General features: G+C 44.8%; 1 protein-coding gene and 1 non-coding gene across 2 annotated transcripts in view; one reads left to right on the forward strand and one right to left on the reverse strand.

Moving 5' to 3' along the window:
- Nucleotides 1-7,601, reverse strand: part of LOC119456508 (oligoribonuclease, mitochondrial) — a 30,255-nt gene extending 22,654 nt beyond the window's left edge. Inside the window, exons 1-2 of the mRNA XM_037718336.2 lie at nt 7,240-7,601; nt 2,518-2,601 (exon numbers count right to left, since the gene is read on the reverse strand). Of these exons, the coding sequence (XP_037574264.1) occupies nt 2,518-2,601; nt 7,240-7,383 (228 nt within the window). The 5' untranslated portion in view covers nt 7,384-7,601. The remainder of the gene's footprint in view (nt 1-2,517; nt 2,602-7,239) is intronic.
- Nucleotides 7,602-8,207: 606 nt separating this feature from the next.
- Trnar-ccg (transfer RNA arginine (anticodon CCG)) lies at nt 8,208-8,280 on the forward strand. Its single transcript has one exon. It is a non-coding gene; the product is annotated as a tRNA-Arg (tRNA).
- The last annotated feature ends 9,557 nt before the right edge of the window (nt 8,281-17,837 follow it).

Here is a 17,837-nt window from a genome sequence, read left to right on the forward strand (position 1 = left end):
TAGTTCCCCCCTTTATTCTTTTGTTTTTTTTTATGGTCACATTCTGGCACTTAAGGCAATGGCTCCTACGATGAACTCAAAGAAATAAATCATGTATGTGTCCCTTCCTTCTAAGTGCACTTTTTTCTGCAACACCACTAATTGCTGACTCACCAATAGCCTGGCTAGGTTTCTTGGAAGAATATATGCAGGAGTATTCAATGAGTCTGAAAGGTCTTTTCCATTTAATTTCACAAATGCTGCAAGGTTAGGCATCTAGTACATTTCCAACAAAACAAAATTTTCAGTACATTCCACAAGTCACTTACAATGTACTCCCGTAAGGAAATAACACCTTCCAAACCACACCACACACAAAGTTTGAGGAAGATTACGCTTTATGACATCACATATGATTCAATGGTTTCCTCTGCTCTACAAGTGTTGGCATCTGCTGAAATAGCCAGATGAGCAACCAATTTTAAGAACGAAGTAAAGGTAGTAAGAAAACAAACAATAACCTTTACAGAAAAACTAAAACCACTTCACAATCAATGCCTCAAAATAAGACATATTAAATCTTGCAATACCCTATAAAAGAGTGTAAAGAAGCGGCACTACAGTATAAAGAGAGGATTTTGCAAACTGAATTTCTATATAAAGAGTCCAGCATGAATAATATAAACCAAATTAAGTACAATGGAAATGTTTATTCCTGTTCAACTGAAATCGCAGATGGGCTTAATAGTTTGTTTTTTTTTGTTTGCTTTTCTACACCGGCAATGCATTCAGTTAGTGATTATCTATGTCTAGCATCCCATTTATTCTTCCTTTCCCCTACTACACCTTCCAAAGTTATGTCTACTGTTGTCAATTTTAAAAATACTAGTGCTAGCTTGTGTAACATCCTAGCTAGCCATATCAAAGAAGTAATGAACTAAATTAGCCAATGCACTCATGTACATAATCAACTTAACATTTTCAACTGCTACGTTTCCAAACGTCTTGTGTGGAAAGCGCAACACGGACAAGAGCTAAGGAAGTGATGGGAGAGCTGCTAAACCAAATTGCCAAATGTCAATTTTGTTCACAAATGAGTTAAGCAATAGTAAAATAAAACCAATATTCAAAATGTAGGATAGGATTTAGTTATCTAATTAGAGGTACATTACAATTGTTATAGTAAGGTTAAAATAAAACTAGTTGAAACTTGAATCACTTCACATCAAGAAAATTTAACACATTCGACTCCTGTGCAGTTTGGTTTCTGTTTGGGATATTCAACTAACCTAGGGCACCAATTACTCTTACTTTGGTTGATAATATTAAAGTAGGCATTGATGAGAGCAATTTTGCTGGGTCAGTGTTTGCTAATATTTAATTAGCTAATTGTAATTAATTATCTAACTCGAGAAGCACTATCCTAATTATCAAATCGTCAATGAGAAAATTGTAGAGCAGCATGAAAAACTCCCGATACAGCTTTTTGTAGCTCAGTACGTGCTACATGAAAGTGTTTTTCCGAGTGTGAAAGGAGCCCGCGAATACACGCAGAATTGCTGTGCGACTAGTCACTCGAGGCACTTTGCGTGTATTCGCGGGCTTCTTTCACGCTCGGAAAAACACTTTTATGTAGCACGTACTGAGCAACAGAACTTAAACTTTTCGGCATCTTCGTTGTGCTTTCTCGGGTTTCAGAGCCGACATGAAATGTCCGAGGCGTCTTTTGTTTTGGAGTCTCTTCAGACTTGCCAAACCTCTTTTTAAGAGTGACATTTCTTGGTATTATAGAAATGTAATTTACTGATACAGCTTTAGTGTCCATTTAACACTGCCATATGCTTCACAATTTTTAAATGACTGAAGATACATATCTCATTTTTTAGCCACAAACTTGTATTCTGATGATTCTCCACATCTTGCTGCTCCTGTCTGATGCCTTTTCTAATTCTAAATTTACTTGTATAGCCATGTGAATTAATATAAAGAGAATGAGCTCATTAATACTATTCTGTACAAAAACATATTGTTCAGCTGCAGTTTAATTATTTTCTTAAGAGTAATTATAACAAGAGGTCTCATTACAGAGCTTGATTCTGGGAACCATGCACTGTACCAAATTTGAAATGAATAAACTGAAAATTCAAATTTTTTTTTTATTAGAGTATCCTGTTGAACCTTAATGAAATCCATGTTTGAATTCTTTGTTGATTGCGTAGTCTGCTACATTTCCCCTTGGCAAATCAGAAAAAGGAGTGCGCTATAAATTGGCCGATAAAGTAGGTTTTTATGTGAATTGTCCAACTGCTAAAGTGTCGCAGGATGTATTATATGAAGCTGAAATAAAGTAAAGCAACTGTTGATATTTGCTCACAGGAAATGGCACTAAAGGATTGGGTGAGCAAGGAGAAAATACACACTGAGGGCTGAAATGTAAGCTCCCTGTAAATATAATGCTTAACCAACTGGCTTGGATTTAGACTGTAGTGTTGGTACAGCCTTCGTATGCAGAGCTATATGAAGAATGGGGCCACTAACCCCTGAGAGTGGGTTGAGATCCTTGTCAGTCACCAGACAAGCCACCTCCATGATGCGGCCTGTTTCCAGGTTCAGGCCGGTTAGCTGCAAATTCCCAAGAAGAGAGAGCAAAAATCACGAGTAATGCATTTCTAGACTCGCCAACACCTGTGGTCGATTACTCCACCTGATAACACAAGAAAAATAAAAACACAGTGTAAAAAATTGTGTAGTGCACCACTTGACTGTGAACGCCAGGTTCAAGCTATTAGACCCTGTCATGAAATTATTCCTACATGTGCTAATTCTCATTTCCCTTACTCACTGCATTAAATAAGTCCTCACCCATGTAAAGCAGTTAGCTTATACGCAATTGATAAGGCCAAAACTGGAATTTACGAGTGTCATTTACTAAAGCTAACACATAGCTAACCCATATACTAAAGCTAACATAGATGCATTGGATATAATTCTGTGTTTCATTTTCTCAACGTGCAACTGCAATGACAATCCAGTTTAACGATATTAAGACCCTACAGTCAAGAAGGAAATTTTTACGCTTGAAATTTTTGTACTTACTGTGTAATCACAAACTCATCCTGGACCCTGCCTTCTATGTAGCTTCATTAACAACCCAACAAATCCACCACACCCATCCTTTGGCCTTAACTCTCTACTTTGCCAGAACTAACCTGTTCAAGTTTTGACTGTTATAAGTTTCCACATGCAATAATAAGTTTCCACATGCAAGCCTTCATTCTCTAGGAACCTTAGAATCTGCCATATAGTTGTTTCTAGAATTTTTCTCTTTCTTTTCTCTCTCTGGCTGTTATGAAATGATGTAACATGAGTACCTGAAACATTGTTTTACGCACTACTTCCACTTTTATAACTATTGTTGTTATAATATTGAGCTGTTATTGTGCACACATTAATTATTGTGGTATGTTTTATATTTCTTGCCTCCTGCTAGGGCATTTCTTGCCTGCAGTATTCAAAAAATAAAAATAAATATTGAGGAGCCAATCCACTTGGTGAAGGTGGATGACCAGCGAAGCTGTAGCACATCCCATAGGGTTAGACAAGGGTACATGTATTTATTTTCATAATTTGGTAATGGTAGTGACGATAGCTTTGTGATTACTGTGATATACACTGATCGGTTCAGTTACTACCTCAGACAGATTCTCGGCCAAAGTTAAATCTATACACAACCGTTGTTGAGCGACTTGGATCGGTATGGCACTTCAAACCCTTCTAGCACAAACTGAGTGAACTATTTCTTGTATGGTTTTGAAATGTCCACATTGAAGTCTCCAACGATGATCATATAGGTAGTGTCATCACGGCTAACCCATGCATCTTATTCTTTCTGGGGTTTTACGGGCCAAAACCAGTTCTGATTATGAGGCATGCCGTAGTAGAGAGCTCCAGATTAATTTTGACCACCTGGAGTTCTTTAATGTGCACTACAACGCAAGCACACGAGCGTTTTTGCATTTCGCCTCTATCGAAATGCGGCCGCTGCGGCTGGGATTCGATCCCGCGACCTCGTGCTATTCAAAGTGCATGGTCATGAAGTTCTCGATATCACACTTGGGTGTGCCTGGATATATATGCACAGTGGATATCTCAATTTCGTCTTTCGTCTGTACGGCACAGACATCCCCACAGTGGGTGGCATTGTCCTCTTACGAGTCAAGGGTGCATAGTCGTACATGGGTCGCATTCAAGACGCTGAAAATCAAAATGAGGATGTATCAGAATGCTAAAATTTAAAACACCGAAGATTGAAAAAGCCGAAAATATGAAAAACCGAAAACTTGAAATGGCGAAAACTCAAAATGCTGGCATCACCTAGCTATAGTGGAAGATAAAGTATCACGGCAAGATAAAGGTTCCGCCGGCCTTGTACGATCTGCACGCACTTCCGCCCTGTTTTCTAATAGCCACGAAAGGTTCCGTTTGCATGGTTCAAGCTTTCAAAAAAGGAAAAATATATTTCTGCATATCTCGTCACATAGCAGAGCGATTCCTTGTTTATTGCATTCCAGACAGATAAGTTGTGTGCAATTCCTCGTAGAAAACTTTGAACGTCGACATTGTCCCGGTTGCCCAGAGCAGCTGCCAAACGAATTTCGCGTAACTTTTGCTTCTTGCTTTGTGAGTGGCGGGGTTGGCCTCTGATCGCTCCCTCGATGTCGTCTTCGACTCTAGCTTGCTCCCGTTTCCTGGTGGTGATGAGCCGGAAGACGCTTACGTGGCGTCCGCCAACCAATATCTCCCATCGTCGGTACCGTGCCTCAACGGCGTTGTTGCCCCTTGGAAATCCGTTCTGAGTGAGGGCAAGCACATTCCAGAGGGATGGCGGGAGTACCGGTGGACCTCTTATAATCACGGTGCTGTTACGTCCGGCAACACGGCGGTGTGATTTTCCAAGCAGGTAGTTGTCCTTCCACCATCGCAGCAGGTTGGAGGCTTCTTGCGGGAAGAGTGGTTTCAAGGACGCATAGGCATCTCGTACTTCTTTGGTGGGCAAGAACGAAAGGGCTGCAAGCTGCCTCACCTTGATGGCGAAGCCACCTACATCATTTTTGTAGAGCACTGCCAGTCCTAGGTGCTGCACTCTTCTCCATACTGATTGGCACAAGTGGAACAGAGAACCATGCATCCGACAATGGGAGCAACGACCGAATAGCATTGATTGCTGCCAGCTTGAAGTCTGTACTCACAGTTTTTGGATTTAGTGCAAGTTCCATATCTGCGGCGAAGTTGAGCACTTCGAAGAGCGCCTCGTACGCCAGCTGGGTTCATTGAGTCATTAGGCAGTAAACAAAAGGGAACACATGGCCATGAAGATAACCATGAATTGTGTATAACTGTTCGAAGAGCGGCGACACAGTCTTAAACGTTCCATCCATGAGCCACATTGGAGCGTCGTTCAATTTCTTCAATTTTTCGTCCGTGAAAAAAATTAGGTGTCGAGCTCCATCTGCGCTGGTGCAGTCGCGCCGCAGAAACTCCCGGCCATCTAAAGTTGTTTTGAACTCGCCCTCCTGCACTGCAGACGGCTCATTTGGGCAGTCCACTTTCCTTTTCCTTCTTACAATCTGGCGCAAGCCTTCATCGCTTGGAAGGTGCTGCCTTGAAGGCGCTGGAACATCTGCCGTGACCTGCTGCACGATCTTCACGAGTGCCTCGCTAGAGGCCGCCGCCAGAGCTTTGATCCGTACTCGAGTACGAAGAACTGTAACTCTGCAGATATCCGGAGCATTGCTTGCGTGGGTCACTGTCTTCGAGATGACCTTGTGCGTACTTTCTACAGGACGGTAGGTAATCACTCTAGCGTTGCCTTCGCCTCGCTTCTCGCACCTCCAATAGTATCTAGAACCTACTTTCTTGTCACGCACGTAAACATAACAGTCTTTGCAGCTAAGTTTTGCTTTTCCCTTCTGGGAGCACACCACAACCGCATCTTCGTCCATTTCCCTCCGAATCAATGAAATGATTACTGCCGCACATTGCGGCCTGCTCTTTTACTCTGAACACTGGGCAACACTGTTTTCTTTTTCTGCTGACCCATAAGAGCTGTCCTGTCCGACTGATATGGCTAGCTTTACGACAGATAGAAAAATACAAAATTTTACATCAGTTTATTCTACTGGTACTGGTGCCTTTGCAGGACGAGTTAAACAGGCTCGTGTGAGTGGAAATTAAGTGATACGGCAGAAAACGAACAAGTGGTAGTCACAAAGCACGCCATTTCTTTTTCACGTGGTTTTCGGTGTTATGTCTTTTTGGCATTTTGTTTCTTAGGCATTAAATTTTTCGGCATTTCAATTTGTCAGCGTTATGACGTTCGGCGTTTTCATAATTCGGCCTCTTGATTTTCGGCGTTTTGATAGGGACCCGTCGTACATACATACATTCTGTTCCTTGCATATATGGCAACGCCTCCTGCTCGTGAGTCCATGTGCTGTTCACAAACGTTTTCAGCATACCCATCGACTTAAAACTATATATATATATATATATATATATATATATATATATATATATATTTGATTTATTATTATTATTATTATTATTATTATTATTATTATTATTATTATTATTATTATTAGGGGCGGAGCGCTTAAAGCCTGCTTCACCTCCACCGAGAGGTCGGCCCGGTATTTCAATACCTCCGGGATCAGCCCACGCTCACCTTTTTGTTGTTGACGCACAGACACGGAAAATATATATGTGGTAAAGCCATTATGGAGCGCATATGGAACGCAAACTCGATGGTACTGCGTGATGTATAATCAGATACGTGGTCTTCATTATCCGGAATCTAGCGAAAGCGTACGTGCTGCGCCAGCTGTACCAGACCGACTCTGCAGAGTATGCACGTGAGGCGAAGTCACGAAGAACGCACTACAAGAAAGTACGGCGCGATTTTTCTTTTCTCTCTCTCTCTCTTTCCATTAATCACAGATTTATAAACTTCTTTTGAACTGTGCGCGACTGTGCAATACACACACGACTAAGCCAAACAACGACGACTCCAAGTATGGAGCAGGGATTACGGAAGGACGCGTACGGTTTTGTTATGGATATCGTCTGATTCTTGTGCAGGCGGCAAAGCAGATCAAAGCGAATGTACCAGCATCCTACACACCGAATAGCTCGTTTCGCCGGCGCTTCCATTGCGCCGAACTATTACAGTTTTTTAAACTCTGCGAAAGCACTGAAGCTTACCTCCATGTCTATCCAAACAAGCCCGTCGCTGCAAAGCACCTTGCCGCCTTCTCGTTGCTCCATCCTTGTGGCAGCTGGTCTAACCCAGGACAGGATTGATTTAATACCCCGCAAGTGGGGCGAAAGTAACGGCCGTAGAATCATGAGCGTCAACTGCTGTTAGCTCTGGCTGTGACTTGGATTTTTCCGGCTCGTTTTAAATCACTTTCAGCGTTTGTTGCCAGATCGGCCACGTTCTTAGAGCAGCTCAGAGGAAGTCGTCGCTGGGGTGTGGTAGAGTTCCTCCCTACGGTAACTCTAGGACGTGGATATGAACACATCGATCCATGTGTTGGACTTGGCACAAAGCTCGAATTTCGCAGCGCATAACTACAGTGTACTAGAATAAAGTATTCTAGTACACTGTAGCATAACAGCAGACTGCACTTGGATTCGTTGATGATGATGATGATTTATTGGCATCCCCTTTGAAACGGGGCGGCGACAAATAGTCACCTAGCCTGCTTGATTTAATCAGGTATACTATATTTGTTTTTTATCTATCATTTTTGTATACCTCTCATTATTCTTTTTCATTTTTTCAAAAATTTGCCTTGTACCGCTACCTATGAAGGTCTACCGGGGTTAGAGTTTTAGTTTAGCGTTAGCGTAATAGCGGGGTTACGGGAAATAGCGTTACCGTTCCGCAAACGAACTTTTTAGGAGGCGTTGAGTAGGGTCGGCAGCGAGGGCAGTCTCTCCGCGACTACCCTGAACTACCTGAACTACGGGAACCTCCGCTCCAATTGGAAAACGAGCGACGCGGCAGGCATAGGCGTTGGGTCGACTCTCAGAAAGAGACCCAACGCCATAGACAGACAATAAACTTTATTTACTAGGTCCATATAAAAAAAAAAAAAAAAAAAGTTCAATGGCCAAAAAAATGAAGAGTGCATGACTTCACTTTCTACATATCTGCCACGTAGCTCGTCCGCGTGGCCTAATGGATAAGGCGTCTGATTCCGGATCAGAAGATTGCAGGTTCGAGTCCTGTCGTGGACGCTCACATTTTTTTTTGTTTTTATTTTTTTTTTTTTTACAGTGAGCACATTGATTTTTTTATCACGTGTTATTTCGCTAGTTCCTTATATATATTGCGGTTTCATTGAACGCGTGGATATGTGTGAATAGTGTAACGTATTCATCATCAGCCTATATTTTTGTCCACTGCAGGACGAACTCTGTCCCTAATCAGGTCTAAACATGCTGCGTTACATATTTTACACGGCAAATGCATAATAACTGAGACACTAATACAGGCCGTGTTCGTATTCTGTGCGTGTCTCAATCATGATTTGGTTAAAAGTGACTGTCTTCACCTCTTCGACCCGATCGAGTATATAGTAGTTCGAGCACTGCACGGGTTTGGGCAATTACCCGAAAGGCCGGGCTCGTGCGAATCGGGCCCGGGTCGGGCTCGTGCCTAGGAGCTTCGAGGTAGCAACCATGAAAGGAATGTTTCAAGAGCAGAATGCGTATTTAAAGGCAGAATAGTTAACAATATGTTGTTGCTGCACAAAAGTATCTAGATTGTCGGCGGTATTTATGTGCTGCTTTGCATTGCCTTGTGTGTGATGTATTTAATACAAAAACGAAAATGAAACAAGTTATAAACGCGTTCCTATAGTAATGAAATAAAATGGCGTCGAATAAATTCTCGAATATTCATCCGCAAATTAGGTACATCGTGTGCTAAAGCATGCATAGTGCAACTCCCTACTGGTTTCCATTTAATTTATTCATTATTTGTTCAAGCGAGTTGAATAATCTTCTGTTGTTTATCGCATAATTAGTCCAACGAATTCAGTTTAGAGTATCAATTGTCCATGGTTCTTAGATAAATACCTAAAGCCAACGCGCGCGCCGGTTGTTGCAATATGTTGTTGAAAGGAATGGGGAAAATAAAACCGAACTCAGCAAAATGTGTACTTTCAGTGCATTTATTTTTATTCGAATTATAATTTCACTGGTCAAGTGAATCAACCCTCGTGTTCATTGCCTTGCATTTTATTTCGATAGCAATTATATGGACACGATCCAAGCGCATTTATGCCGTTGGCGTCGAGCGCCGTCGCGCGCCGCACGGCGGAGAGCAAACGTGACTTCCGTCGCACGAAAGGCCGTGGGGGGATGGGAGGGAGGGAGGAGAGGCGACATTTAGCTGTGGCACCAAATCCTTACTTATATAAAAAAAATGTCGCAGTTTCGCCCGAAAGGCAAAGCATCAATTGCGACAGCAAATTAGTAGAGAGCTATTCGGAGTAGAGATAGTAGTTTTATCGGCTGCGTAAACTTGGACACATTCGCTTACTAACTGAATTAACAAGCGTGGTGTCAGCGCCCACAAGCAAACATGAATAGATCACACTGAATGATCGACCACAGACAACGACTGTCAAAACGTTGGCGACAAGCGCAGCCGCCGCAGCGGGCGAAGGTTCGTGCGGTCTATCGCTGCAACGAAAACTGAGCGGCGAATGCAGAGCGAATGCAAAGGTCAGAGCCGTGTGGAGATAACAGACGCTGCGGGCGACCGCCACAGCCGCGGGCAAAGTACGAGCACAGTTGTTGGCAGAGTAGAAGCTGCGCCCCCCCCCCTCCCTCCCTCCCTCCCGCGCTGCCTTCCCGCTTTCTTGCTTTCGCGTAGGAGATTGAGTGGCAAGTTCCCCTTACGCCGGGTTGCAAGATACGCCTTTGGTGCCGGAGCACAGCGTCGCCCCGCTTCCCTCCCTCCCATCATGCTCACATTCACCACCAAGGAGGTACCGAGGACAATCAAATGCCTAGGTGCCATCCTGAACTGTTACTTGTACAAGAAAAAGTACGACGTATGCTATAAGTGCGGAGACCTGGGACACCGATCCGATGTGTGCGAGAGCAAGGAGGAGAAGTGCAGGGGCTGCGGCATCCCCAACCCAACCGAGGGACACGACTGCAACCCCACCTGCAAGCTGTGCGGCCAGCCTCACCTAACCGGCGACAAAACCTGCAAGGAGATCTTCAGAACCCCATACATCGTTAAGAAACGCCAATGGGAGAAGCTCCAGCAACAGGAGGAGGAAGAGAAGCTATCAGAACATCGGAGCAGGCGGGACGAGAGCAAGACGCGGGCCCCGAGCAAGGAGCGACTCCGGTCCACATCCTTCCCAAGGCTACCACAGCAGGCCACCACCACCCCGCCCAAGAAGCAAGGGGCACAGCAGGCCACCACCACCCCACCCAAGAAGCAAGTGGCACCACCCACCAAAAAGGTAGGCTGGGAAGCGGGGAATTCCCATGACTCAGACATAGTGAGGGAGCTCAAAGAACAAATGAAGCAACAACACGAAATGATGAAACAGCAACAGGAGCAATGGAAGCTTTACCAGGAGCAAACACAAGCTCAGATGCAGGAGCTCCGTAATCACGTTATCGAGCTGCAAAGGGAGAACAATGAGCTCAAAGCTCAACTCAGACAACCGGAAGCGCATCAGGAGGCCATGGACGATAAGTAATCCGAAACCGAGACAGAGGCGGCTGCACCGCCAAAGAAAAAGCGAGTTAAAAAGATCGATTCAGGCCTTGAGAAGGCCGAAGGCAGGGTAGACAAACTTGAGGTAGACATGCAGCAACTCAAAGAGGTAGTACAACAGGTGGCCATAGCTACCCAGCGTAACGCGGAGAGGATAGACCAACTCTCAGCCCAGCTCAGCCAACTAGTCACCCCAATGGGAACTAGAATGGACCAACTGGCAGAACAGCAAAAGCAAATCCTTCTGAGGTTGAATCATGGCCAGATTCAACACTAGGGCAAACACAATATGGCATTGGAACTGTAGGGGCTTCACGAAAAAAAGAAACGTTCTCCAAGCCTACCTTGCGGGACGCGATGGTCCCGACATCATCGCGCTGCAAGAGTGTGGAAAAAACGCTAAACTGAGCGGATACAAAACGTACCCAGGCCGGTCGCCAAACACTCAGACTGCTACCCTGGTGAAGAGAAATATCACCGTCATGCAGCATGATGTAGGATGCACGCAGATTGACTACGTGTTAACGGAAATTATACCACAGAGGAGGAAAGAACGCGGCCTGCTAGTCCTGAACGTCTACAGCTCCCCTAAACTAAGAAGAGACTGTGGCTTCAGGGAGCTCTTTGCCAAAGCGCAATCACTGGCACAAGGGCAGCGGCGTCTTGTAATAGTAGGAGATTTTAATGCGCCACACCAAGCATGGGGATATAACCACTCCCAAATAAAGGGGAGGGAATTATGGGACGCCATGATACAGTGCAATTTAATACTCCTCAACGATCCACTCGCACCGACGAGGCAGGGGAACAGCGTGTCATACGACACCACCCCCGACCTGGCCATGATCGGAGCGGACGTTGAGGCTACATGGCACAACACGAACGAAAACCTAGGCAGTGATCACAGAATTGTAGAGATCGTTGTCCAAAATGGAGTCAAAATCAAACGTGTGAGGAAAACACTCAAATCCATCAATTGGCAGTCCTTCCGCGACAACGGAGGGGGTTGTGGGGAGATCACCGACATATCTGAATGGACCAATGGCATCAAGCAGGCGTGCAAAGAGGCTGAGGAGGAAATAGAATTAGATGAAGACCAAGACTGGGTTGATAGCCACATGAGACAACTGTGGCAAAAGAAAAAAAAGGCAGAAACCGAGCTCGCACAAAAAAGGGGCAACCGTAACCTAAGAAGAAGAATAGCAGCTCTCAACAAGGAAATTGAGAGCCATGCCCAAACACTAAACAGACAACACTGGAATGACATTTGCGATAGACTAGACGAGCAATTAAGCTCCGTCACCTCCTGGAAACTGCTGAGACACCTCCTGGACCCAGACAACACCAAAGCTGAGACCAGGAAAAAAATGCAAATACTAACACACAATTTCCAGGGGTCGGAGGAGGATATGATCAACCAGATAAAAGAGAGGTACATAGGGGAAACAAACACCGAAACATTCCCCCACTATAGTGGCGAAAGCAATGAGGAGCTCGACCAACCAATAACTATAAGAGAGGTCCAAGCTGCCTTAAACAAGCTCAGAGGAAAAACCGCGGCTGGCCCAGATGGGGTCAACAACAAGATGCTTAGAAACCTCGATGACAACTCCCTCCAGCAACTAACGGCATTCATGCAAAAATGTTGGGAGCGGGGGGAGATACCCGGGGAATGGAAGAAAGCAAAGCTAGTCCTCATCCCCAAACCAGGGAAAGAACTCAAACTAGAGAACCTTAGGCCAATATCGTTAACCTCCTGTGTAGGCAAGCTCATGGAGCACGTCATACAGAACAGGCTCAACGGATACTTGGAAAGTAAGGAACTCTATCCAGACAGCATGGTTGGATTCAGACAACAACTATCCACAAATGACGTCATGCTACAACTCAAAGAACAAGTATTGGAAAGGAAGACTAGCGACTCGAGGGTCATAGTGGGACTGGACGTCAGCAAAGCATTTGACAACGTAAAACATCAAGCGATCCTGTCACACCTCAATCACCTGAACGTAGGCAGCAAGCTATACAACTATATTAAAAGCTTCCTCACGGACCGAACAGTGAACATAGAAATCGGGGGCACAATCAGAGACAACATTAGGCTGGGCAACAAGGGAACACCACAGGGATCGGTGCTATCCCCTACCCTTTTTAACATTGCAATGATCGGGCTGCCAGAAAGACTCAGAAAGCTAGAGGGCCTCTGCCACACTCTCTACGCTGATGACCTCACTCTTTGGGTCGACAGAGGGGGGAGCGATAGCCAAATAGAAGACACCCTACAAAGGGCAATCTGGGAAACGGAAAGCTATCTGAGACCCATAGGGCTAAAATGCTCGTCGGAAAAATCGGAGATGCTAATCATGAGCAAGCAGCACGTCAATATCCAGCTCCTGGTCAACAACACCCCGGTCCCAAGGGTGGACAAGATCAGGATACTGGGTATGTGGATACAAGAAAATGGGAGAAACACTGAAACAATAAACAGACTAGAAGCCACGACCAACCAAACTTGCAGGCTCCTCAAGAGGATAGCAAACAAAAACGCGGGGATGAAGGAGGCAAACCTACTTAGACTTGTCCACTCTTTCATCATTAGCAGAATCACCTACGCTATCCCGTACTTAAAAACAACGAAAGCAGAGAGAGACAAGGTAGACATCCTCATCAGGAAAGGTGTCAAAACCGCCCTAGGTTTACCAGCGTGCACATCAACCGAGACGATCCTCAACCTAGGAGTCGCAAACACCCTAGATGAAATGTGCGAGGCGAAACTCACGGCACAATATGTCAGACTAACCGGCAGCAAAACGGGCAGATCCATTCTTAGGAAACTGGGCTACCGGAATCCAGATTCGCGAGAGGGGATAACCGCCATCCCCAAAGAAATTGCCAACAGGTTAAGAATACCCCCCATCCCAAGAAACATGCACCCAATATACAACGACGAACGCAGGAGAAGCAGAGTCCAAAGACTCCAAAGCTCCCTCCTCCAAAAACAAGGAGTAGTGTACACCGATGTGGCAGAGTACCCAGAAGGGCACTACGCTGCAGTAGTAGTGAGCGACAAAGGCGAGCTAATCTCGAGCTGTAGCGTGAGACACTCTTCACCAGAGGAGGCAGAGATGGCGGCGATTGCCCTGGCAATCACAAACCCATCAACCAGAATAATCGTCACCGATTCTAAAACTGCAATCAAAGCCTATGACACTGGTAAGGTATCCAAAGAGGCCGCCAAAATTCTGCAAGCAGGCAAGGAGAACGTACCCAATGACCTAATTAGAATAATATGGGCGCCCGCTCATAGTGGACTCACAGGGAACGAGATCGCCAACGAGGTCGCCCGAGGACTTACACACCGGGCCCCAGCGCAGGCATACTACTCCCTGTCCAAAAAGCGAGACTTAACCACATACAGAGAAATTCTACAACACTATAGAATGGGCAGGAGAACTTTTCCTCCCCCCCATAGATCTCTCACAAAGAAGGAAGAAGTAATCTGGCGAAAACTGCAGACGGGTACCTTCCCAAACCCGTATATCCTACACAAATGGCATCCTGAGGTGCACTCTTCGAAATGCAAAAACTGTGAAGGCATAGCGACCCTAAATCACATGCTCTGGGCTTGCCCAGCGCTAAACGGTCTACATGGGAACCAAGAGTCATGGGAATCCTCCCTTCATAGCCAGGAAGAACATGCCCAAAAACAAGCCATCTGTCAAGCCCAGGCCGCCGCCGGAAGCCAACTGATTCCGGCTGACGTCTAGGGGGGGAGGTAGGCGGTGAAAGGGGGAGCTGCGTCTCACCCCGATCACCCATACTCTCTGACGGGTGCAAATAAAGTGCTTTCTCTCTCTCTCTCTCCCTCCCATACCCCCACGGCCTTTCGCACGACGGTCGCGTTTGCTTTCCGCCGTGCGCTCGCTCTCCGTGATAGCGCGCGTCCCCCGCGCGCTTTCGCTCGCGCATACGGCGCGCGGCGACGATTTTATCGCCCTTGAACTTTATACGGAACCTCACGGCGACGGCAACGCCGACGGCAATAAAATCCGGTTGAAGTGTCCATATAATTGCTATCGCAATAAAACGTTGCGAGGCGAGAAAGTGGTAATGACTTCCGACGCTGCTTGACGAGTGTCCCGTTCTGATCTCGTCGAAAACCTTCGAACCGCCCCGAGAGGCACCGGCAACAGTCACCAACGCCGCGCGCGTTCGGTGCGAACGCGGGCAAAACGCCGACGGCGTCGACAGTTGTTCTGCGCGTTGCTGGTGCTGCTACATGTCCAAGTTTATACAGCTGAGAAAACTACTATCTTTACTCCGTATAGCTCTCTACTAATTTGCTATTGCAATTGATGCTTCGCTTTTCGGGTGAAACTGTGACATTTTTTCTTTTCTTTTCTTTTTAGCGGTACGCGGATTACCTTGGAATTAATGGGCACCAAGCAGCGAGATATCCCGATATGACGAAAAAAAAATTGGTGTGTGTGGCTTAGCTTTGGTTAACCCTGGTTGATAGCTAAAGCTTCACCGCCCTGGCTAGGCCCATTGTCGAGCTGTGGCCGAGGTGTGGTTTCGCAGTGATGTTTGCAATGAATACAGTGTTTATTCATCCTTTTTTTAAATGCCTATGAAGACACTGCGGTGATCAGCAAAGTAGTGAGACTTGGTTGCAACTCGCAGCCAGGCCGAACTCTTTATTCTTTATTCTTATACATCAATTACCCCGCAGCGCCCAAAGGCGTTACAGCAGGAGGGTTACAACATGGAATAAAATACATCTTCATTCACACAATTCACTTGCTTTTCACTCAACCTATTCCACTGTTTAATTGTTCGAACAAAAAATGAGTTAGCATACATGTTCGTCTTGGCAGGGTACTCGAGGATTTTGCAACTATGATCAGTTCGTTTTGAAATGTAATGAGGTTTTCGTAGGTAAATTTCCCTATTAATTCCAGTTTTATTATAGTAAATGGAATGTAAAAATTTTAATCTCAGTTTATAGCGGCGAGCAGAAAGAGAGTCCCATCCTAGCTCAGCCTTCATTGCAGTGATGCTCTCCCTCCTTCCGTACCGCCCCAAGACGAACCTGGCAGCACGGTTTTGTATTTGTTCTAGAGCGGCAATGAAGGTTACCTTGGGGGGGGGGGGGGGGGGGGGTCCCACACAACACAGCCATATTCTAAGATTGGTCGAACACAAGTTGTATATGCCATACGTTTTAAATTCGCATTTGAACATCGCAGGTTTCTCTGAATGAAATTCAAAGCTTTACTACCTTTGGCTTTGATACTGTCTACCTGAGGTTTCCACGAACATTCAGACGACAGTAGCACACCTAGATATTTGTATGTACTGCCTTGCTTCGATAGTACATTGTTCAGGTGATACCAGTGACTGAATTGGTTTCTTCTTTTTAGTAAATGAGATATGTACACATTTTGCTATGTTCAAAGTCATTTTCCATTTAGTACACCAGTCATGAATAAGTGATAAGTCGTTCTGAAGTTCAATTGTGTCATTGTGATGGGCAATGTTTTTGTACACAACACACTCATCCGCGAACAACCGTATAGAAGATGAAATTCCGGCAAAAATGTCATTAATATAAATTAAAAATAATATCGGACCCAGAACTGAGCCCTGTGGGACTCCTGACGCAACATCTGCATATTCGGAGCATTTACCATTCAGTGGGCCTCTTCGATTATCCGTCTCTGACAGTCCCGGACTGTCCGAAAAACTGCATACGCAACGCTCATTGGCTGAAAGCACTGTCTCGGGCAGTCCGGGACTGTCAGGAACGGATAATCGAAGAGGCCCAGTATTACACATTGCCTTCTTTGGGAAAGGTAACTTTCAATCCATTTAAAAACAGTTGCATCAATGTTTAGGTTATTAAGCTTAAACAATAAGAGTGAATGTGATACCGTGTCGAAGGCTTTCCGAAAATCCAGGAACACACCGTCTACCTGTCCTCCTGCGTCGACGCTCGATGTTATGTCATGGTAAAACTCAACTAGTTGTGTTGTGCAAGATAGTCCCCTACGAAAGCCATGCTGCTCGTTAATTAGTACCTTATCTCATTTAAATGATTTGTTATTTCTTTATATAAGATATGTTCAAGTATTTTACACGGGATAGACGTAAGTGATATTGGCATATAGTTACCAACATCTTTTTTGGACCAGCCTTTATGTATCGGGACAACGTGCCTAATTTTCCAGTCATGTCGCAAAATACCTGTCGATAAAGATCTTTAAAAATTAAACAAAGGTACATAGAAATTGGCCCCGCGCAACGTTTGAGTACACGTGGAGAAATTCAATCCGGACCACTAGATTTACTCTCATCAACATCCTTCAATAGTTTTTCGATTCCATTAACACTAAGCTCAACAGGAAGCATAGGCGAAATATTCATTGTAGGCGGATGAGTATGGCAGTGGTGGTTGGGTAAGAAAACCGAATGAAAAAACTTGTTTAGGCACGGAGCTTTATCCCTGTCTTCCGTAATTCCATTATAATTTAACTCCTGTATTCCGAAGGAATCTGAACCACACTGTTTTGAGTACTTCCAAAACATTTTAGGGTTTGATTTCATTTTGTTTCTCAGCTCAGTGAAGTAGTTATCTTTAGCTTTTCCTATCTTTAGCTTATATTCGCGTGTAATCGTATACAGTTTTGCAAAATGAGCAGCTGATTTGCTTTTCTTGAATGCGTTAAATGCCCTCATCCTTTTATTGATAAGCTTTAGTATATGTCTTGTTACCCATGGCTGCTTGTGCTTTTTAAGCCGTGAAGAATCAACATTGGGGATATGTGCCCTTACCAGCTCGAGTAACATATTTTTAAAGTTGTCCCACATATCGTGCACATTACGATCCTCAGATAAGCACTCAAAAACAGAAAAGAAATTACGAAGTTTCTTACAAATTGCATCATAGTCACCCTTCTCATAAGAGTAGATCCTTTTTCTCGTAGATAACTTCGCACGGTTTTTTTCTTTTCGAATACCGGCAACAACAGCAGGATGGTCGCTTATT

This window comes from Dermacentor silvarum, chromosome 6 (genome assembly GCF_013339745.2).
Source record: "Dermacentor silvarum isolate Dsil-2018 chromosome 6, BIME_Dsil_1.4, whole genome shotgun sequence".
In the NCBI taxonomy this organism is placed as follows: Eukaryota; Metazoa; Arthropoda; class Arachnida; order Ixodida; family Ixodidae; genus Dermacentor; species Dermacentor silvarum.